This window comes from Octopus bimaculoides, chromosome 16, assembly GCF_046866305.1.
Source record: "Octopus bimaculoides isolate indiv1 chromosome 16, ASM4686630v1, whole genome shotgun sequence".
NCBI lineage: Eukaryota > Metazoa > Mollusca > Cephalopoda > Octopoda > Octopodidae > Octopus > Octopus bimaculoides.
In genome coordinates this window covers 26,015,080-26,038,795 of record NC_142943.1, presented here as the reverse complement: position 1 = coordinate 26,038,795, position 23,716 = coordinate 26,015,080, and the positions used below count along the sequence as shown (strand labels likewise).

Sequence of the window (23,716 nt, the reverse complement as noted above, 5' to 3'; positions counted from 1 at the left end):
CTTAAAAATAAAATGTAGTGGGGTCAATTCATTCATCTAAAATTCTTGAAGGCAGTGTCCCAGAATGGCTGAAGTCTAATGACTGAAACAAGTAAAAGATACAGATTCCAGTCACTTCCATAGCCACCCTCCCATACTCACCGCTCAAGAAAGAGATTCTCTTACTACCAAAGTAAGTTGAGGAGAATTTAAAAGATGCTTCATCTCCGAATGAAATCTGTACTTACAGATTCTGCTGTCACTTACCTGGCATCTACTCACCACATCTTCAACACATTTGCCAATTTCTAATACTAAGTTCTGAATTTCTACATCACTCTCAATAAAGTTTTGGTAATTTCCCTGAAAGTTATAATGAAAATTTTTCAAACAGTTAATTGTAATTGCCAATAAATTATTAGCAACTGTTTGCTTAATATATAAAAAAGAAGTTATGTACTCAAAAAATAATTATTTTGGCTACAATGGTATCAAAGGAAACTAATTGTAATCTAATTTTATGTTTACTCATTTTCTTGATTAAATGTTAGCATTTTATATGAAACAGTCAAACATATCATTACACTTAGTTTGTATGTCTGTGTAGTCATGGCAGAATGAGTACGTCCATTTAATAAACATTTTTCTCTGTCTCTTTAACAAACATTATTTTTCTTTGTCTCTTTAGTAGTCATGATTTATTTACTTAACAGGTTCCACTTATAAGCACAGACACGTGCATACACACTCACAAAATTAACAAAATAGAGGATGTATGTAGGTATGTATAATTTCTCTTTGAGTTTAATTTAAGTTCTTCTTGGGAGAGTTCAAGCCAGTTGTGAACAAAATGACAAGACTGTTTGAGTTAAGACAGATCTTAGTGTTTGTAAGTATGTGGTTGAGTTGCTGTGTTGGTTGAACTGTTGATGCATACACCCATGTGTGTGCATCTATTCACATGGAGTTTTTTTAAGATGTCTTACAAATTTTCACTGTGCTACTAATAGATTGGATTTGAAAAATCCAAATCAATTTCTTTTGTGCTTTTTCCATGAAACCAGGCATTTCTAGGTTCTTGTGCCAATTTGTTCATATATAACCTAATGCACCTATGATAGGTACAAATGAGAATTCATAGTTAAGGTACAAGAGCCATAAGTTCCACATTAATTTACCATAAATATTCTCTTTTTCCTGGACTTTTTGATTGTACATTCATGTCTGCTGGGCAGTTGACTTCTACAACGGTGCATGACTTTTGCTCCTTGTCCCATAGAATAATGTCCGGTTTCTTATGTTTGCACAGGTTTGCTGTTTTTACTGGGATGTTCTACCAGTATTCCTTGTTTTTAAAGGTATGAATACCTGCTGGTTCTGACATGGCTTTGATGTATATCTCAGCGCCATCCTTCTTATGGATAGCACTGTAAATAGTCTTTGCAACTATATCATGCCTCAGGGGTAAATAGTATCTCATAGACATGTTGGGGTAGCTGCTGGTGATGTGGGTGATATTTTCCACACTAGTATAGCAGAACTGACATATTTTACAATAACATGGAGGTTTGGTGGTATCTTTTTCTCTTTGGTTTATCAGGAATTTAGTAGCTATCTCCTATTCCTGGATAGTGAAGGCATATCCTTCTAGGTGGGATGTAATGTATTTATCACAGGTCTAGAGAAGCTATTCTTCATGTCAATGCTATTGTTGCCCTCTAGCTTAGGATATATGTACCGAGTAGGCAGGCGAGTGCCCCCAATGTTAGGCTATTTTCTATAGCATTGGTTCCCAACCTTTTCACTACCAAGGACCCCTTTTATTTAAATGAGTTTTCCTACAGACCCCTTTTTAATATGCTTATCCGTATGTGTGTGTGTGTATATATATATATATATATATATATATATATATATACATATATATATGGAATTTTGAATTTAGTTCATGGACCCTCAGTGCTACCTTAGCAGACCACCAAGGGTCCACAGACCACAGGTTGGGAACCACTGTTCTATAACCTATACCTGAGGAACACTTATAAGCTAAAAGCTTATAATTATTATATATATATATATATATATATATATATATATATATATATATATATATAATCATCATCATCGTCCGCTTCCCATGCTGGCATGGGTTGGACGGTTTGACTGAGGACTGGCAAGCCAGGAGGCTGCACCAGGCTCCAATTTGATTTGGCAAGGTTTCTACAGCTGATGCCCTTCCTAATGCCAATCACTCCAAGAGTGTAGTAGGTACTTTTACATGTTACTGGCAGCATGGGTGCCAGTCAGGTGGCACTGGCATCAGCTACGCTTGGATAGTGCATTTTACATGCCACCAGCATGGGTGCCAGTCAGGCAACACTGGCATATATTTAAATAATATATAGTCCTCCAGGCCATAACAGAGGAATTCAAAACTGGATGCCCATGGGAACTACTTTATGTTTATGACCTCATTCTTATTGCAGAATCTGTAGCAGAATTGGAGGAGAAATTCTAGGTATAGAAGCAAAACCTGTAATCAAAGAGCCTTAAAGTTAACTTTGCAAAGACCAAAGCTGTTGTTACCAAGAAAGAAGATGAGACTCTCTTTCATCAAGTAAATGGCCCTGCTCAATATGTAGGAAAGGAGTTGGAAGAAATTTCATTTGCTACACCCACTGTAAGCTATGGACACTTAAGAGATGCAGTGGAATCACAGGTAGATTAACAGATAAAGTTATCTTCGTATGTGGCAAATGTGCAGGAACAATAAGCACTAGGAGCACATGGAACTTAGACTTCTCAAATGTCCAAGAGGCTCCCTTGAGGTTGTAGATAGTTTCTGTTACCTAAGTGACCAAATTATCGATAGTGGAGGATACTCTGAAAGTACTGTTTCTAGAATAAGAATAGGGTGGAAGAAGTTCAGAGAGCTATTACCTCTGTTGGCAACAAAAGGACTCTCAGAGTGAAAAGTGGACTGTATGATGCTTGTGTGCAAAGAGCTATACTCCATGGTAGTGAAATATGGGCTCTGAATGTGGATGACATGCATTGACTGGGGATAAATGCACCATTGGATGTGCAACATCAGTGTGCATGTACAACAAAGTGCAAACATATTGAAATGAAAGTTGGACATAAGAGGAATCAAATGCAACATGCAAGAGAGAAGACAATGTTGGTTTGGACATGTGAAGCATATGAATGGAGACAGTTGTATAAAGAAGTGCTGATCACTGAAAGTGAATGGTACCCATAGAAGAGGGAGACCCAGGAAGACATGGGATGAAGTGGTAAGGACCAATATCAGGATGTTGGGCCACATAGAGGAACTGGCAATGGACTGAGATGTCTGGTGATATGAGGTTCTTGAAAAGACCTGCTTATGTCAGTGAAACTGAGTTCTAGAAGCACTGTGTTCCAACCACACGTAACAAGAAAACTTTTCACACTCCCTACACCAATGAACTAAACTATGTCTCTTCTCTTCTTCACATCTCCTCTTTCATGCACTATGCTTATCTCTCACTCCCCAATCCTCTCCTCACAGCTCTGTTCCCTATATCATTACTATCCAGTAGCCCCCCCTTCCCACCCCTCTATATACCCAGGTTTTCACTACTCGCTGCATTCTCCTCCCCTACTCTCTACTCACACTTCTTTGACAATGCCCTGCCACTTATATTATGACCTTTATATCTCAAGAATATACCCTGGCACTTGCCACTATTTAACTCTCTATTCTTTTACTCGGCCATCCCATTTATATTCTGATCCCCACCCCTTGTGAGTATGCCCAGCATTTTGCCACCATCTCTCTCCTGCTCGCTTTTGCACTCCTGTTGTCTCCCAATCTCTCTTTCCTTTTTCTACTCTTCCCTGATGCTGGGTAACCATGTATCTCCTTCACAGCAGAATACCTGTCTCTCTCCTCCTCTTTTTTCTCTCTCTCTCTCTCTCTCTCTCTCTGGCCAGGTAACCATGTACCTCCTTACAGCAAGACATCTATTTCTGTCTTTCTGTCTCACTATAACCTTTTATCATCTGACAGAAGATCAGCTCCTCCTATGCCCTTACCCCTATCAAAGATTCTTTGTCTTGTAGTTACTTCGTGATCTTGCCAGTGCTGGTGCCATGTAAAAAGCATCCAGTCCACACTGTAAAGTGGTTGGCATTTGGAAGGGCATCCAGTTATAAAAACTGACCTCACCTGTGCCTGTGTCATATAAAAAGTACTCAGTCCACTCTGCTGGGTGGGTGGTTAGAAAGAGCATCCAGCCGTAAAAACCCTGCCAAAACGGACACAAAAGTCTGGTGCAGGCTTCTGCCTGATCGGTTCCTGTCTGACCCATGCCAGCATGGAAAGATGTTAAACGATGATGATGATGATAATAATAATAATAATAATATATATATATATATATATATATATATATATATATATATATATAATTTGGAAATATTACTATACTTCATTTTTGTATCTGGTTTGCAAGATTGTTTGTGAATTTATGTGTTGAAACAAATGTCGCATCTATAATGAACTAAGTCAATAGTCATTGAAAAGATTGCAAGAAGCAACAAAAGAGCTTTGACAAACAAAAACAAAGCAATCAGATGTTTAATAAAAGAATGGAATTGTACAAGTGTATGTGTGTTAATTATATTGGCATAATGTCTCTCTGTAGACACAACAAAGTATAATTATATTATCTTAGAAAATGGCAAACCTTAAGTATGCATGTTAGAAACTATCTGCAATAAACGGTAGTAATAATTTGTACCTTATCTTTAGGGCTTTATAATGAGAAATTAACATTTGACCCAAACATACAGTTAATGAGTGTCTTACCTGTTCATTGTACAATGGTAGAAAAGAAACCAGTTCAAGTAAGTCAGTGATCCATAAGTGAATCACTTCACGTATACTTAGTGAATTGATGGTCTGCTCCAAGACAGGTTCAAACACAATGGCATTATCCACCAAAAGGATATTTACGATAAGAAATGGAACTGACATTACATCCTAAAATACAAAGAAATACAAATAGCATAAAATTTTTTGTAATTATTTAAGATTGCTTAAAAACTGTACTGTATGGAGCAGTGCTACTCTTGATGGGATAAAAAAATAAGACCTTATCATCATGAGCCCAACACCCTAATGACTGGGCCATATGCTTTCACACTCACACAAGCAAAAATAATCTGTGGGAAAGCATGTCTTCTGGTGAGGTCATTTGCTTCACAATTACAAGGTTGTGGATTCAATTTCTGACCAGGACCAGCACACTGTGTCATTAAGCAAGGTACTTCATTTCATCTTGCTTCTGTCTACTCAATTGAAAATGCATGTTACCTGCATCCGGGAGCATTACTCTCTCTCTCTCCTACTCCCTCCCTCTGTCACATCCTGCATGTTCTGCTAAGTTAAAGGTGGAATGAACTCTCTTCTCTCTCTCTCTCTCTCTCTCTCTCTCTGTTTGTGACAACATAGACATCAAAACAACTAGCAAAAGCATGTTGTCAAGTGATGGAAGCGAGACAAACACGGTTACAAAGACACACATAAATATATATCATCATCATCATCATTTAACGTCCATTTTTCCATGCTGGCATGGGTTGGACGGTTTGACAGAAGCTGATTAGCTGAAGGGCTGCTCAGGTTCCATATCTGTTTCGGCATGGATGCCAACCAGTCTAGAGAGTGTACTGGGTGCTTTTACACAGTACTGGCCTGGGTGCATTTTACATGGCACCAACACTTACAAGCCAACAAGATTAGGGATGCTTAGCTAGAGAGGGTTGCAAGGGATGAGCCTGTATGCAAGGACAACCACACTTTTACTTGGCTTGATGTGTATTTTCAAGCACAGCGAACTGCCAGGAGTTTCAGTCCTCTGTCGTCCCTTCTGTGAGTCCCCATGTTTGTAGATCCTTTCTCACCACTTTGTCCCACATCTTCTTGAGTCTATCCCTTCCACATGTTCCTCCACATGTGTGTGTGTGTGTGTGCACATGTGTGTATGTGTGCACGTGTGTGTGTGTGCACGTGTGTGTGTGTGTGCACGTGTGTGTGTGTGCACGTGTGTGTGTGTGTGTGTGTATCACTGCATCTATGTTAAGTGTGGAGATAAAGACCACTTCATAATAAAGGATATGATAGAACACAGACAATGAGAACTGGCTGAGAGTGAGGGAAGGGTTTCAAATAACTCCAAATGAGTGCAAACATTGCAAATCCGACTGCATCTGTGCAGATAGCTCAGCGCCCATCCATCAACTTGTGGTTTTCAATAAATCCCATTTTCTCAACAAGAACCTTTTTGTGATGAGCTTCTTTCAGTTTTCATCTACCAAATCCACTCACAAGGCTTTGGTCAGCCCAAGGCTATACTAGAAAACACTTGCCCACGGTGTCACGTAGTAGAAATAAACCTGGAACTATGTGGTTTGGAAGCAGTTACCACACAGCCACGCTTGCACCTAACTACAAAAGGGGTAAAGGTAATAATTAGGAATTGGCAATTAGTGGTTAGCTAACATTATTGTTTCACTGATCAAGCAAGAGAAACAACACTGAACATTTCTGTCTTGTTAGGCTTCATCAGTCTGTCTATATAAAAAGCATACTATGTCTGTATGTGGGCATACCTAGATCTTGTGTTGGTATACTATCCTCACGCAAGATCTTTATTCTTTGGTAGACATACTGTATTTATTTGAATATCTGAATTATTGGTAGAATATTATGTGTATGTGTGGCAGGATTCCACACAGTTTCCAGCAATCAAATTCATTTACAAGCTATAGGTCAGCTCAGGGTTATTATAGGAGATGAATGCCCAAAGTTCTGCACAGTGGGATTGAACTCAAAACCATGAGGTTGCAAAGGCAAACTTCTTAACCACACAGCCATATCTACACCTATATTTACATTACTTTGATTTCCTGATTACTTGATGAGTTGTTGTGCACTCTTATCAATGAAGTATCTCACTTAAATGGACTAAAATGCCATGTATGTATGTGTGTGCATGTGTGTATGTGCTTCTGTCATGACCTCTTCCCCTTTTCTCAATAGTTTTCCAAACATGCTCGGATTCTCTTTATTACTTTCCCTCTCCTTCTCTGACCATGACTCTCTTCCATAACATTTATTCTCTCCTTTTCTCAAACCTCCTCTTCCTCTTCACTTTCACTAATCCCATTCAAAACCAGTTGGCATTTCTCTCTGATGAAGGATTCTCTTCATTAGACATGTCTTCTTCCTCACAGCATACAATTTATTCCCTTGCTTGAATTATGTATATTAATAATTAATTGCCAACAAAGAACATGACTAATTTCCTCGGATTCTAATACTATACAGTATAGTCTTGTTGGAGTAAGATGATTGGGCATAGGTGTTTGGAATAGCTGACTGGACGTTGAACCTGTTTTGCTGTCTTGGTAATAGTACTTTTTGGCACTGGAGGCAAACACACCCACATGCAAACAAGTGCAGAAATAAATGCATACAGATAGAGAGAGAGAAACATTACAATTTAATAATTGAACATGTCTGACTTAAACACTTTACTTCTCCTCACTCACATGAAGAGAGAGGGAGAGAGAGAGAGAGGTGGAGAGAGAATGAGAGAAACATTATTTACAAACAACAGATACAAGTGCTACTAATTGAAAGCGAGCTTCACATATGATACTCTAGCTGTTTTATGGAATCATCAGGAGAGAATGCATGCCATTTCAGGGCCTTTCTCTCAAAGAGATGAGGCCCCACTTGCTAGATCATCAGGTTATTAGGCTTCACTCAATATCCTTGTAACCGTTGTTCATCACCTCTTTTTAACTAAATCCAATGGCTTGCTTTCTCCACTATAGCCATGATATCACTCATGTGGACATTTACTTTAGGATGAGTTAGTCCTAGTGACAACAACTATCACCCCATACTACTTCCAATGAATCCCCTATGTCCAACTTCAGTTGGATAATGTTTAGCTCCCTAGTTTGCATCTTCATATTCCACAAGGGGATGTTCATAACAGTCAATCTTTCGAGTCCAAGTAGCATCCATGTTATCTTCAATGGGCACCATCATCTTAACCAGATTTACCACCTCCTTTTCTTAATATGGTCTGATAATATGGTGTGATAATGTGGTTTGATAATGTGGTTTGATAATGTCTAATATCAAATAAGTCAGGCATTGAATCAGCCTTGCCAAAGAGGTAAAGTCAAATGGCTGTGTCAAAATGTCACATAGCCTCAGATCTTGAAGCTCCATTTTTAAAGATTAACCATTATGATTTTGTGATATTTGTTTCTTTCATGTATTTATAATTTATGTTGTCGTTGTTGTTCAACTCCGAATCAGCCCTGATCAAGCAGAAGTAAGGTCAAATATGATCAGAACTAAGGTCAAATATGTTCCAGTTGTGACCATTCTAGCTTAGTTGCTGTTATTGTTATTGTTTCACCCCAGCTCAGCTATAATTGGGCGGATCTATAATCAAAGACATTCCAGCTATGACCTCTCTGTCATATGTTTAGGAATAGTGTGTCTAGGACTACATTGTTTAATGTGATCTTTCTTTCTTTGATACAATAGAGTGCATGATTTGAAATCAATTTGGCTACAACCATAAAAAGTTTCCCTTGTTGATTCATCTTTGATTTCATGGAGCCATTCAGAATTTATTGCACTCCAAAATTTGAAATCTCTTCTTGTAATTTATATTGCTCATAAAATCCATCATTTCTATCAACATAATTAAGTATATCATTTTTAATTATGTCTCTTCCACACAAGTTATTTTTATGAAGTAATTAAGTAATTATCTTACCTTTGAAGCAGAATTACCAGAGAGGAAGGATAACAATATGCTGAGTTGAGACTGGATTGCATTCTTTAAACCATCGACAATAATCTGATCTACATGTAGCAGGTAGTCTTGCCAACATGGGGATATTTCACTGATATCAAGAACCTTATAAACAAGGAAGAAAATAGCATTTAAAAATGTCACAACTATTAATATTGTGCTGCAGAAAATAAATGAAATCCTTCATCATTGTCGTCCTCATCATTTTAGCCATTATTAATATTGTAGAATCATTATAGCAAACTGGCAGAATCATTAGCAGACTAAGCAAAATACTGAGTTCAAATTTTGCTGCAGTTGACTTTGCTCTTCATCCTCTCAAGGTCAGTAAAATAAACTTACAAATGTTGCAAAAGCTTATGAATGCTGCAGAGATGTGATTCGTTGGATATATACTAAAGATATACAAATACAGTAACAAAGATTGCAGTCCTTTAATGAGCAGAAATCGGCAGAAATCTTCTTGGGTAGATGGGGGCAAGAGACAAAGCCCAATGGACAAAATATGAAAAGACAAACCCTTGAGAAGTTGGTGACCAAGGGAAAACTGAAAGGAAGAAACCAGGGAGGATTAAACGTTGGAAAGATAAATTTTGTTGTTGGTTATGATGACAGTGATGAAGATGGCAAGTAATATTTATTGTGATGCCCACTTAAGAATAGAACCAATTTTATGATCAAAATAGCTAGATTTGGCCTCTCATACCTACATTACAATATCATTCTAGAAATAAACAATCACATCATCAAAATCTCAAAGCTACAAGATAATGCATGATTAGATTAATTTAAAACAATGTGAGTAAATAGGCATTACATTCAACAGAGTGATCTGAATGCTAAAGGGTTAATATTCAACAATTTAAAGTAGTTACGAGGGTCAGCTGAAATGTTCAAAGATACTTTGTGAAATATGACTGAATGAGATTTATTTTTCACCATAATTCCCCTTGCAGTTCACACACTTATTCCATTGGTGTTGCAGTGCTTGAATTTTATTGGTGAAGAAGCTTTCATCCTGTTGGTGGAAAAAGTCATCAACAACAGATATGACATCATCATAATTGCGATATTGGCTCCTAGCCAAGTGTTTTTTCATGTTGGGGAATAGATGGTAGTCAGATGGGGAATAGTGAGAGTGATTAACCAGTTCAAAGCCAGTCAAACACATCAGCTATCAAATATTTATGTAAAGCTTATTTTGTTGCCTGTAACAAACATTCAATTTAACAACAAAGAATGAGGCCCAAATAAATTTGTGCTTTTATATTTCATAACAATTAGCTGACCACCCCCGTCAGTTTTTCTATCAAAATAAAGCAAAAAAGTCTTCTTCATGACTGTATCATTTTCAACACAAATCAATTTATAGTGCTCCAGCACACTGAACGAGCACTATTGATCAGCAGTCAAAAACAAAAATGGGACAAATGTTGTGAACGGATGAAAATATGATGGTGATTGAGGGGACCTGGCATGGTATGTAAGCATAAGATTTTGATCAAAAGTATATGAAAAGAAAGTTCACACCCAGAACTTTCTAAAGATATATAATTGTCCACTGAAAAATTGTATTTTTACATAAAAATGATCAAGCAAAATGTGGGTTTTTGTGTGGTCAAACTGCTTGTTGCTCATTCTATGGAACTCTACAATGATGCCTTATTAATAGAATAAGATATGAACAGGAGGTTGACAAGCATCAAATCATCTATAACATACAGAGGAGGGTACAGAAATATATAAACTGAGCAGGAAATCAATAGAATCCAGAAGGTGAAAGTTCAAAGCAATTAGGCATAGACAGGTACAAATTCAGGAAATTCATTCAGTAATGCCATTGATGAAACAGAAGAAAATGCCTATTTGATATTTCTTTATCTCTATTCATATATACTAATTCAATTTTTTTTTCCAAAACAAATTTAATACATTTCAATGTATTGTAGAGAGTTTTAACTCTTCTAATTTATATATAACTTTGCTATGTTTATTGTCACATTACATGCAAATAAATGGGTCCTGGTAGCAATAAAGAAAAGATTGTTGTTGTTGTTAGAGACACCAATAATGGTAGAGGGAAGTAGGGGGATCATTAAAGTGTTGGAATGTCTCTGATCAAAGAGTCTTTTCAATTAGAACTGACCTCAAGTAAAACAATAACAATAATAATAGCTATTATCAAACACATTACCAAGATTTCAGATAATACAGTACTTACTTGTAATGAAGATTTTAACAAAGAATCAATCCTGTGATTAGATGGTAGAAGAACTTCTTTGAGCTTCTGTAAAATGGTACTAAATAAGAGAGAGATAGAGAGAAGGGTGACTGAAAGACGGAGAAAGCTATCTATGCTATAATTGTTAAGAATTATACTCAGATTAAATGAATTTGTAAAGAACAAATGAGTGAAGGTGCATGACTCAGTGGTTAGAGCATCAGACTCACAATCATGATGTAGTGAGTTCGATTCCTGGACTGGGCTGTGTGTTGTATTCTTGAGCAAGACACTTTATTTCACATTGCTCAAATTCACTCAGCTGTAGAAGTGAGTTGTGACGTCACTGGTGCCAAACTGTATTGGCCTTGGATAACATTCGTAGCGTGGAGAGGGGAGGCTGGTAATGCATGGGCAACTGCTGGTCTTCCATAAACAACCTTGCCCAGGCTTGTGCCTAAGAGGGTAACTTTTTAGGTACAATCCCATGGTCAGTCATGGCTGGAGGGGGTCTTTTATTCTTTTAAAGAACAAAATCTGATTGAGCCCTTTAACCAATTTCCTTCCTCCTCAAGACTCATCACATCCCTAACTACAGCTCTGTCTTGATACCACTAGCTTTTCTTGCTACTCAGAAACTTTTCATTTGTTATCTAACCTTTATCGATTAATACTCTTCACTCCCCCCCACATTTTTATTGATCACTCCCACCACAAAGCCAAGTGCTTTTATGCAATGCCGCACAGGCACTTTTATGTGGGACCACACAAGCACTTTTACATGGCATCACCACGAGTGCTTTTTTATGTGGAACCAGCCTAGGACTCTTGTGGGTCAGTCCTCACCACCGCCAGGATCAGTCTTAACACTTCTGCTGCAGAGTACAGGCCTTCTTGAGTACAACAAGGTGTTAGGCATCTCAGTCCTTTGTCATCTTGCCTGAAAGGTTCAGCGTCCTGAGGTCGTTCTTCAGCACTTCATCCCACATCCTCCTGGGTCTCCCACTTCCATGTGTTTCATCCACTTTGAGAGATCAGCACTTCTTTATGTAGCTGTTAGCATCCATACACATCACATGACCAAACCAGTGCAATCTTCTCTCTTGCACACAGCAACTAATTCCTCTTATGCCTAACATCTCTTTCAAAGCACTAACATTCTGTCAAACATTTACACTTACATTACACATCCATCAGAGCATACTAGCCCCATTCCTTTCTAACCTTCACATGTCTTCTGCATTCAGGGCCCACATCTCACTACCATGTAGAATTGCTGTCCATATACATGCATCATACAATCTTCCTTTCATTCAGAGAGAGAAACCATTCATAGCCAACAGAGGTAACAGCTCTCTGAATTTCTTTATCTTATTCTTGTTCTTGTTATTATACTCTCTGTGCATCCTCCTGCACTACTAATTTGGTCCCCTAGCTAGCAGAAATTATACGCTACTTTTCATGAGCCACGAGGTCATTTGAAAGAATCAATTTCATGGGATTCTGTGTATCTTCCACATATGAACATTACCTTCTCTGATAATCTTCTTATTAATCTACTGCAGTTCTTGTGTGCCCATAGCTTACACTGGATACAACATATGGACTTCCTGCCTACACCTTTCCTACAAATTGAACAGGGCCACCACATATCTGAAGTGGGTAGGGCCGTGTCAGTTTTCTCGCTTACTAGGACTTTGGCCCTTAGATTCCAAATTTTGTTTCCACACCTGGAATTTCTCTTCAAGACTTAATGGAGCCATATTTGTATACGAAATTCTTCACTGTATTCATGATTAACTCATACCTGTATATATTTCACTCAGGCATTGCATGGCTAATAACCTGGTGTAGAACTCAATACACGTATACTTCAGAACAAAGTGTGAGATGAGTATAGAGCAGTAATAAGAAATCGAGATGACAAAAAAATGATTATCTTCTGAACTTCATTAGCTTGCAGCTGTTTCTGTTACAAGTTGCAGCAGGTTCATAGCTGAGTGCCTGAGTAACATTTTACAACTTATAAATTGCATTTCATATTCAAGGCTCCAAAGCTTATGAAGTTCATAAAATAATTGTTTATTCCTTTGTAATCTCATTTATATATAAGAAATAATCAAAATTCAGTTGAATTAGGTGCTTATGTTGAGGCACCAAGTCAGTCCGGTATTATCTGCACAACTCGAAGTAAGATGGATAAAAAGAAAATAAGTAACACGGATGTCAAGGTATTAGTACAGTAATGCACTAATATTTTGACATCCTTGTTACTTATTTGCTTTATCGTGATGGCACGTAAAAGCACCCACTACACTCTCAAAGTGGTTGGCATTAGGAAGGGCGTCCAGCTGTAGAAACTCTGCCAAATCAGATTGGAGCCTGGTGTAGCCATCTGGTTTCACCAGTCCTCAGTCAAATCGTCCAACCCATGCTAGCATGGAAAGCAGACATTAAACGACGACGATGATGATGATGATATATATATATATATATATATATATATATATATATATATATACACACACATATACATGGCACCATCATGAGTGCTTTTTATGTGGCACCAGCCTAGGGCTCTTGTGGATCAGTCCTCACCACTGCCAGGATCAGTCTTATCACTTCTGCTGCAGAGTGCAGGTCTTCTTGAGTACAACAAGGTGTTAGGCATCTCAGTCCTTTGTCATCTTGCCTGAAAGGTTCAGCGTCCTGAGGTCATTCTTCAGCGCTTCATATATATATGCACACACACACACACACACACACACACACACACACACACACACACACACACATGCACACACACATGGCTTCTTTCAGTTTCCATCTACCAAATACCCTCTCATGACTGTCGTTTTTATGTTTGCATGAATACTGTTTGCATATAGAAACACTGTTTATCTATATATAGACTACATATGAACAATACTCTTCAATAAAAATTAGATAACCATAGCTATTTTAAAAATCAATATTAGAATAACAAAATATTTACATTTCAAACAGTTTCAGTTGTTCCATAGTAAATGGCTGTTGATCAATCGGAAGCTGTGGTGAGTAAAGTATCCAGCTGGATGTTGTTTCAACAATAAAGTTATGATTAGACTGTACAGTTTCCAGACTTTGATAAACATCATTGCAAACAAGAGACATTGCTGATTCAATAAAATCTAATGATTCTTTCATCTTCCATGTTAAGTGCTGAAGGCCATCGTTAATTAGCTGTAATTAATGAATAAGTTAATTATATTTGTCAAAAACAACTTTGAGTAAAATTTATTAATACTGTAAGCTTCCCAAAACATTGACCCATTAGAATTTCCATCTTACCCATGTTTTCTGCAATTATTGACTTTCAAGGTGAGCATAAATTGTATAAGAAAACCTGCAAAGATTACTGTGCAGCCCCTTCCTTCTAACATGAGAATTTTAAAAGGAACAGTCCCTGCAATAATATCAGTTCAATCCACTGTACACCATTAATGTAATCACGGATATAGCAAAGAATTCTTAATCCCATTTAAGTACACACCAACAACACATAACTAATACAAGCTCTTCAATATGAAAAACATCAAGGTCAGATTTAATATCCTGGATAGTATTGTTTACAGGTCTCACATTACATTATAAGACACACATCGAGTCATCCTCACCCAACAACCAGCTTGCAAAGCCAGAACTATTAGGATTGTTCACTCAAAGAATTTGCTTTTCAGAAGTGATGGTATATAGAGCAAGTTTAACAACAATTAGTGGTTTTGAGAAGAATTGTACAAGACTTACAGAGAGTACATTTCCAACCCAATATAACAAGCATATCCAGAGACAGAATTAATTCCACCTCCTTTCATCATCATCATCATCATCGTTTAACGTCCACTTTCCATGCTAGCATGGGTTGGACGATTTGACTGAGGACTGGTGAAACCGGATGGCAACACCAGGCTCCAATCTGATTTGGCAGAGTTTCTACAGCTGGATGCCCTTCCTAATGCCAACCACTCAGAGAGTGTAGTGGATGCTTTTACGTGTCACCCGCACAAAGGCCAGTCAGGTGGTACTGGCAACGGCCACGCTCAAAATGGTGTATTTTATGTGACACCCGCACAAGAGCCAGTCTAGGGGCACTGGCAACGATCTCGCTCGAAAATCCTACGAAGGAGAGTCAGGCAGTACTGGCAACGGCCACGCTCAAAATGGTTTCTGTTTCAAAATGCCTGGAGTTTAAAGGAAAAGGAATTTAAAGATTCCTATGACATGGATAATTGTAGATAGTGTTCCTGTACACATATAGATCCTACTGTGTACCCATAGCTTACACAGTACACCATATGGAGTTCCTGCCTACATCTTTCCTACAAATTGAACAGGGCCACCACATACCTGAAGTGGGTAGGGTCCTGTCAGTTTTCTTGCTTACTAGGACTTTGGCCCTTAGATTCCAGATTTTGCTTCCACACCTGGAATTTCTGAATATGTATATTTTGAATATGTATATTCTGAATATGTCTATTCAGAAATTTTCATATCCTAACATAGCCACCCATATTTCGCAATAAGAATTCAAGATCTTATTGTTCTAGCACCACCAGAAGAACTTATAACTACCAACATTCAAGATTCATTCAGGGTAAATTCATAAATCCAACCTCATATTACCAGTAAATGTATCAACGATCAAGCCTTATATTAGTTTAATGGTCAACATGTTTAAGTTATGATATAACCAGCATACACACTCCCTGAACCTAACTAGATGCATAGCAACCTCTTTATCAACATATGCTTGAAATTTAAAAAACAAACACAACTTCTGACATTCAATGGAAAATTTTAGACTGCATGAAATAATAACACCGATTTCCAAGACTCTACAATCAATGAACCACTAGTGAAAATCTAAAAATACTATTCCATCTTATGAAAATCCCAAATTGCAATTCAGAGCACATGGTTTTCTGTAGACATACAATTTCATATTTATTGAAGAACTACAATTCCACAAGAAAATTAACCCTAAAAGTAACCATCCTTGACCCATAGGCTATATATTCTCTCACTACACTTATATAAACCTATAAATTCAAGAAACTGCCTTTCTGCTCTTGAACTCCACCAAATCTTCCCTACTCCAACTACCCTCTCACCCACTCCATACACAGGCCACATAGTACTCAACAGCTAATGTCTTACTATTCTTTCCAAAAAAGACTAATTGCAGCTTTTACTTCCTAAATAAAACCAATTTTTGTCAAATATTTTCTGATTAAAATGAAGCTGTTTTGCCATGTTGAAAAGCAAAACTCTGACTTGTGCAAGTGAAGTATCATTTAAATTATACATGCATGAGCGCACGCACACACACACACACACACACACACACATCTACTGATATAAGAAAGACGACCAGGCAAAGAAATACCTCCCAATTGAAGTTTTAGTCCCCGTAAATGATAATATGATTCTCAAAGAATTGGTCATAACTCAAATATAGAAGCAGAATAACTGAAACAATCTCTAGAGTAATAAGCACCTGGGATTTTTTAAAAATCATGGAAACAAATGCATAACCAAAACCTTACACATATGTGTAACACACAAAAAACTAACAGTACTAAGGCAGCATGGGTGAGTGACAAGAAGCTTGCTTCCCAACCACATAGTTCTCAGTTCAGTCCCACCTGTATGGGACCTTGGGCAAGTGTCTGACTATAGCTTAGGACCAACCAGAGCCTTGTGAGTGGATTTGGTAGATGGAAATTGAAAGAAGCCTATTATATATATATTTTCTTTCTTTTACTTATTTCAGTTATTTGACTGTGTTGGAGCACTGCCTTTTAGTCAAACAAATCGACCCCAGGACTTATTCTTTGTAAGCCTAGTACTTATTCTATCGGTCACTTTTACTAAACTGCTAAGTTACAGGGATGTAAACACACCAACATTTGTTGTCAAGCAATGGTAGTGGGACAAACACAGACACACAAATACATACATACATACATACATATATATATATATATATATATATATATATATATATATATATATATATATATATGCATATACTATGAGCTTCTTTCAGTTTCCATCTACCAGATTCACTCATAAGGCTTTGGTCAGCACAATGCTATAGCAGAAGATACTTGCCCAAGGTTCCACACAGTGTAACTGAACTTGAAACCATGTGGTTAGGAAGCAAGCTTCTTACCACACAGCCATTCCTGTGCCTATATATATATTTATGTGTGTGTCTTGTGGCTGTCTCCCAGTACCACTCAAGAACTGGTGTTGGTGTGTTTACATCCCTGTGACTTAGTAGTTCAGCAAAAGAGCCAACAGAATAAGTACCAGGCTTAACATAAACTGAGTACTGGGGTCAATTCATTTGACTAAAAATTCTACAAGGCACAGTCTAATAACTGAAACACGTAGAAGATAAAAGATAGCATAAAAGAAGTCAATTGGATGTGATAGCATCAAAATCAAACATTTACTTACAGAGACAGCGATTATATATCACCCGAGGTGATACACCTATGTCCTATTATACAGGTAAACCGTTACTTAATTTAAATTAAAATCCTGTGTATATGTTGTATAGAAACGTGTAGTGGTCATTAAACAGCTGTCGAATCGTACTCCTTCTTACTTCTGACTATTTTTTATAAATATTTATTTATTGTACTTATTATTTATTGTACTTTTAATTATAAATTTTTTCTATATGTGACAGTGGATTTTCATCAATGAGTTCATAAACCTTGGTTCTTTTCCCTAATACTATATATTTATATATATTTTATACTGTGAAGCTTAATTTAATTTTAATTTTTAATAAATTGATTTTAATTGAGTTTTTACCTGTAATTTTGGATTTTATCCCTAATATTATTATTATTATTATCATCATCATCATCATCATCGTTTAACGTCCGCTTTCCATGCTAGCATGGGTTGGACGATTTGACTGAGGACTGGTGAAACCGGATGGCAACACCAGGCTCCAATCTAATTTGGCAGAGTTTCTACAGCTGGATGCCCTTCCTAACGCCAACCACTCAGAGAGTGTAGTGGGTGCTTTTACGTGTCACCCTCACGAAAACGGCCACGCTCGAAATGGTGTCTTTTATGTGCCACCCGCACAAGCCAGTCCAGGGGCACTGGCAACGATCTCACTCGAAAATCCTACGGGAGCCAGTCAGGCGGTACTGGCAACAGCCACGCTCAAAATGGTGCATCTCATGTGCCACCCGCACAAGAGCCAGTCCAGGGGCACTGGCAACGATCTTACTTGGCTTGCCGGGTCTTCTCACGCACAGCACATTTCCAAAGGTCTCGGTCAGTAGTCATCGCCTCGGTGAAGCCCAATGTACGAAGGTCTTGCCTCACCACCTCAGCCGAGGTCTTCCTGGGCCTACCTCTTCCACGGGTTCCCTCAACTGTTAGGGTGTGGCACTTTTTCACGCAGCTATCCTCATCCATTCTCACCACATGTCCATACCAGCGCAATCGTCTCTCTTGCACACCACAACTGATGCTTCTAATGTTCAGCTTTTCTCTCAAGATACTTACACTCTGACGGGTATTCACATTGACATTACACATCCAACGGAGCATATATATATATATATATATATATATATATAGATTCAAAATTGAATGTGGCACTTAAGTTTAGGCACCAGAATATAGTATGGTATTATCCAAACAATTCCAAAAACAAGGTGATCAAAAAAATCAAAAAAAGCAACACGGATTTTAAAGGTTATTGCAATAACCTTTAAAATCTGTGTTGCATTTTTTTGATTTATATATATATATATATATATATATATATATATATATATATATATATATATATATATATATATATATATATATGTATGTATGTATGTATGTATGTATGTATGTATATATGTATATATATATGTATGTATGTATACACACACATTATAGAGCACTTTCTTTACAGTGAAAATAACAAACTTAAAACAGCACATAAGAAAGGCATATAAAGTTGCAATCGCTAATGCTGAGAAAACACCAATGAAATTAAAACTATTTAATAATGATGTTAATAATCCTTTCTACTATAGGCACAAAGCCTGAAATTTGAGGGGAGGAGTATAGTCAATTGCATTGACCCAAGTGCACAACTGTTACTTATCTTATCAACCCTGAAAGGATGAACAAAAGTTGACCTCAATAGAATTTGAACTCAGAACATAAAGACCAACGAAATGCTGCAGAGCATTTTGTCTAGTGTGCTTACCATTTTGCCACCTCACCACTTTTGCAGTACCAGGCAGTGGCTCTCATGGCTTCCGATCTTAATTGATTGGAAGTGTTATCATGTACATTGTTTTGTCTTCGTATAAAAGATGGGCTACAGCAAATATTCTGCTCAATACCACAGATTTGCTTGTCACTTGTTTGATCTTAACCAGTTGAGCATGTCCTTTGTTGGCTGACGATATGTGCATCTCTGATCATGAGCAGAAGTAGTGGGGGAGCATCATAGCCATGTGTTGAGAGGAATTCTTTGGGGTTTGAATAATTCACCTTTGGAAACTTGGGTGTTTTGCTCAACATCCTTAAACAAACCTTATTCAAGGACCTTTTGAGTGGGATGGGCTACTCGACCTGAAAAAAATTCTAACTGGGCCCCACCTGCGAGGTCATGCGCTGTTTATTTTGATATGAGATCACCGTGTAGTGTACATATGGTTGTGATGCATGTGCCTGGTGTACCCTTATCAGACGGGTAGTCATGATGGGTATATTGGGCTTCGTATATTTTACCCCAGTGTCACTTTGATGGCATGCACTGCTCTCTCACTCAATAATAATAATAATAATAATAATAATAATAATGATAATAATCCTTTTTATCGTAGACACAAGGACTGAAAATTGGGTGGGGAGTTAGCTAATTACATTGTCCCCCAATGCTCGACTGATACTTATTTTATCAACCCTGGATGAATGGCAAAGTTGACCACAGTGCAATTTGAACTCAACAACATGAAGGAGGATAAAATGCTGCAAAGCATTTTGTCTGGCATGCTAATAATTCTCTAGCTTGCTACCTTAATAATAACAAGAGCACTCAGAGAGCACAAACCTCTGCCAAGGCAACGCCAACGTCCTCTCAATGATTAGCCAGAAATGATTTTTAAATGAGAATATCTGAAATAAACTTGACTGCTCTCACAAACGAACATACTAAAAATGAACCCAACCACTCTTTAAAATTAAGTGAAGAAAACAGGAAAAATAATCCAGAATCCTTGTCTGGTACCAGACCAATCTCAAAATCTAATCAGTTCATGCCAATCATATGGCCAAACATCCAAATCCATCCAGCGGTTCTTGAGATATCTTGTCCAAGGACAAAGAAAGAAACAAACACAACTGAAAACAATACCTCCACCTTTGCTAAGGCAGAGGTTAAAATAATAAGTGGATAAAACTATCCAATAATAATAATAAGTGGATAAACTATCCAAATTCAAGTGGATAGTTTAACAGCAACAACAACGATCTCAGCATGGTAAGAATCAATACAGATACCCAAACAATATCAATGGGATTGTCCTGTCAGAATGTGAACTGCCAGAGGACTTTGGCACTAGGACACCAAAAAACAATACCAACAACAACAATTACACCCCTGGAATATACGGTCCAGTACAGCTAAATATGGATGAAATGCATGCCTTAGAGTTGCCACTGAAATTCGCTACATATAAGAAAGTCAGAAAAATTCATTCATGTTGACATTATTACTCGGAAACGAAATTGAAAAAAAAGTAGTGCAATGGTTATAAAAAAAAAGGTGTAGAAAACGAATATGAAAAATGCCTGGAAAGCAAGGGGGGGGGGGGGGAGAAGCCTTTGGAAAATTCACAAGATCCGATGATTTTCCCTCATAATTTTTAGGAAAATGGTTTTTTTTTAGTGAAGTTTTATATAAATACCTTTCAAACGGTATAGGTTATGATTATAAAGAAATTTGTGGGGAAAATCTTTTCCAGTGGAGTGAGGAGAGGACTTTGGAAATTTCACAAGATCCGATGTTTTTCCCTCGTAACTTTGAGGAAAATGAATACACCCACATAGGGAACAAATCTGAAAACAAAAATGGGCAGAAAGCAACAGGTGGGGGGAGAGGACATAAGATCTGAGCTTTTCCCTTGTAACTTTGAGGAAAATTTAATCCTTTTGAAATCACAAATTAGGACACTCAGGAACCTGGATGCTAAACATCCCTTTGAAGGGTTCGGGTCCTTATTTCTACTATATATTCACACACACACACATATGAAATCAGTCACTCATTCCATTTGACCCATGACATTGCTATACCATTATAAGTTTAGCTACACAAAGTATATTACATGAAAGATGTCTCTCTCTCTTCCCCGTTTTCCAGACATAAAAGTGTTTTGTGGCATATTAGGTCACCGTAAATCATTCATCGAAAAAAAGAAAAATGTTTTCCAATAATTCCGGTTTCCTCCCCCCACCACTTTTTCCGTAAAAATAAGGGGTTTGCAGTACATTAGGCATCCGTAATGCATGCCATTTAAAAGGTATTTATATACAATTTCTTTAAAAGATATCCATTTTCCTCAAAGTTACAAGAGATAAACTCGGACCTTGTGAATCTTGTAATTTTTGTGAAGTCCTCTAGCCCCCACCCCTGTTACTTTCTGCGCACTTTTGTTTTCAGATTCGTTTCCTACGTGGGTATGAAGTAGAAAGATATCCATTTTCCTCAAAGTTACAAGGGAAAAACATCGGATCATGTGAATTTCTCAAGTCCTCTTCCCACCCTCTCGGAAAAGATTTTCCCCACAAATTTCTTTATAATCATAATCTATACCGTTTGAAAGGTATTTATATAAATTTTCATTTAAAAAAGAACCATTTTCCTGAAAGTTATGCAGGAAAAACATCGGCTCTTGTGAATTTTCCGAAGGCCTCTTCCCACGCCCCATTGCTTTCCAGGTATTTTTGTTTTCATATTTGTTTCCTACACCCTTTTTTTTTACACTTGTTGCACTATTATTATTATTTTTTTTTTTGATTTGGTTTCCAGGTAATAAGGTCAACATTAACTAAAAAATTGATTACTTATCTGAGATTGAAAAAAAACGTTCCTAAAAATAAGATGGAAGTTAGGACAAAACAACAACAACAATAGCAATCTTAATGACAACAATAGTGCCAATAACAACAATGATAGCCACAACATCCCACATGCTAACAATTATAATAACAATAACACAAATCATACAAAACCAAAACAATTATAATAATAGCTGTAACAACAACAATAGCAATGATAATAACAACAACACCCCACGCACAGACAACAATACCAACCACAACATTATCCACACTGCCATCAGCACAACACCACCCACAACAATAACAACAACAATGAACACAACAAAAGCACTACCACCACCACCACCACCACCTCCAGTGACTGTAACAACAACAACCACAACGATAGTAACACCAGTAATACCCTATACTCTGTCTTCTATAACCTCAACAACAAATCATATGATATGACGAGGATCTACCCCACAGACTTACCATTCAATAAAAGGGTATATATCCCACCACTGACTGACAGTGAGACAGAGACAAAGATTTCCTTAGCTAGAAATAGACTCCGACACATCTTAGACGGGTACAACAAAACCACTAAAAAACATGAGGGGGAGACCCACCAACTCAGTTTATTTCTTGCCAAAGGCCTACAAAACCTGAAACAGTGAATTAGAAATAGGGAATTAGTGTGCCTCCTTATGGACAAATCTGGCAGAATGTCTATAGACAGCCCGCAGAACTATGTCCAGACCATGCAACAACACATTAGTAGCATGAGAGAAGTTGCACCTCAGGAACATGAAAGAGTTGAAAAATTCCTCAATGTACACATGGGAATGTGGTGCAACATACTCCAACCCAAGAAACAGACTTCACAAAATTTCCATGCTTTCAACAATGATGTCCCTATGCTATACAGGTTATGTGTCATAAACCCAACATAAACCCTGTTGTGGGGCCCCTGACCCAGCCAGTTTGCAGAGTGAATATCTCCAGCAATTATTTCCTCTCACAGATGTTACAGCCACTCATTGAAATCTCCTGAGATGTCTGTGTGAGTACAGAGGTTCTCCTCAATAGAATCAGTAGTTGCAACCACTCCAATGACCTCACAGGTTGTGTAGTGGGAGGTATGGATGCAGTTTCACTCTCCCCATCTATAGACAGAGATTTTGCTGTGGAAAAATGCATTGAGATTATCTGTGAGAGTGAGAAAGAGTTCTGTGAAGTCAACACAAGGGAAGTGGGCCACCTCCTTAAACTAAGCTATGACTGTAACTACCTAGACAACCATAACCTTAGTAGATATGCCCCACCAGGTCACAGAGAGGAAGACCACCACCATCACCTTGGCAGTGAAGAAAAGCACCACAGAGTGCTGGAATGGCTGGACCATATCAACCCAGGACACTGAGAACAAGAGGTAGGTGGAAAGAATGATTGCACATGCAATAAGGGCTAACATAAGAACCACCTTGAAGAACCACAT

General features: G+C 37.6%; 1 protein-coding gene across 1 annotated transcript in view; it reads right to left on the bottom strand.

The window, feature by feature from the left end:
* The window catches only part of LOC106883723 (dynein beta chain, ciliary), a 362,109-nt gene that overhangs the window by 248,566 nt on the left and 89,827 nt on the right, over window positions 1-23,716 (bottom strand). Inside the window, exons 17-21 of the mRNA XM_089364269.1 lie at window positions 14,090-14,316; window positions 11,095-11,173; window positions 8,835-8,978; window positions 4,835-5,008; window positions 247-342 (exon numbers count right to left, since the gene is read on the bottom strand). Coding sequence (XP_089220395.1) covers window positions 247-342; window positions 4,835-5,008; window positions 8,835-8,978; window positions 11,095-11,173; window positions 14,090-14,316 — 720 coding nt within the window. The remainder of the gene's footprint in view (window positions 1-246; window positions 343-4,834; window positions 5,009-8,834; window positions 8,979-11,094; window positions 11,174-14,089; window positions 14,317-23,716) is intronic.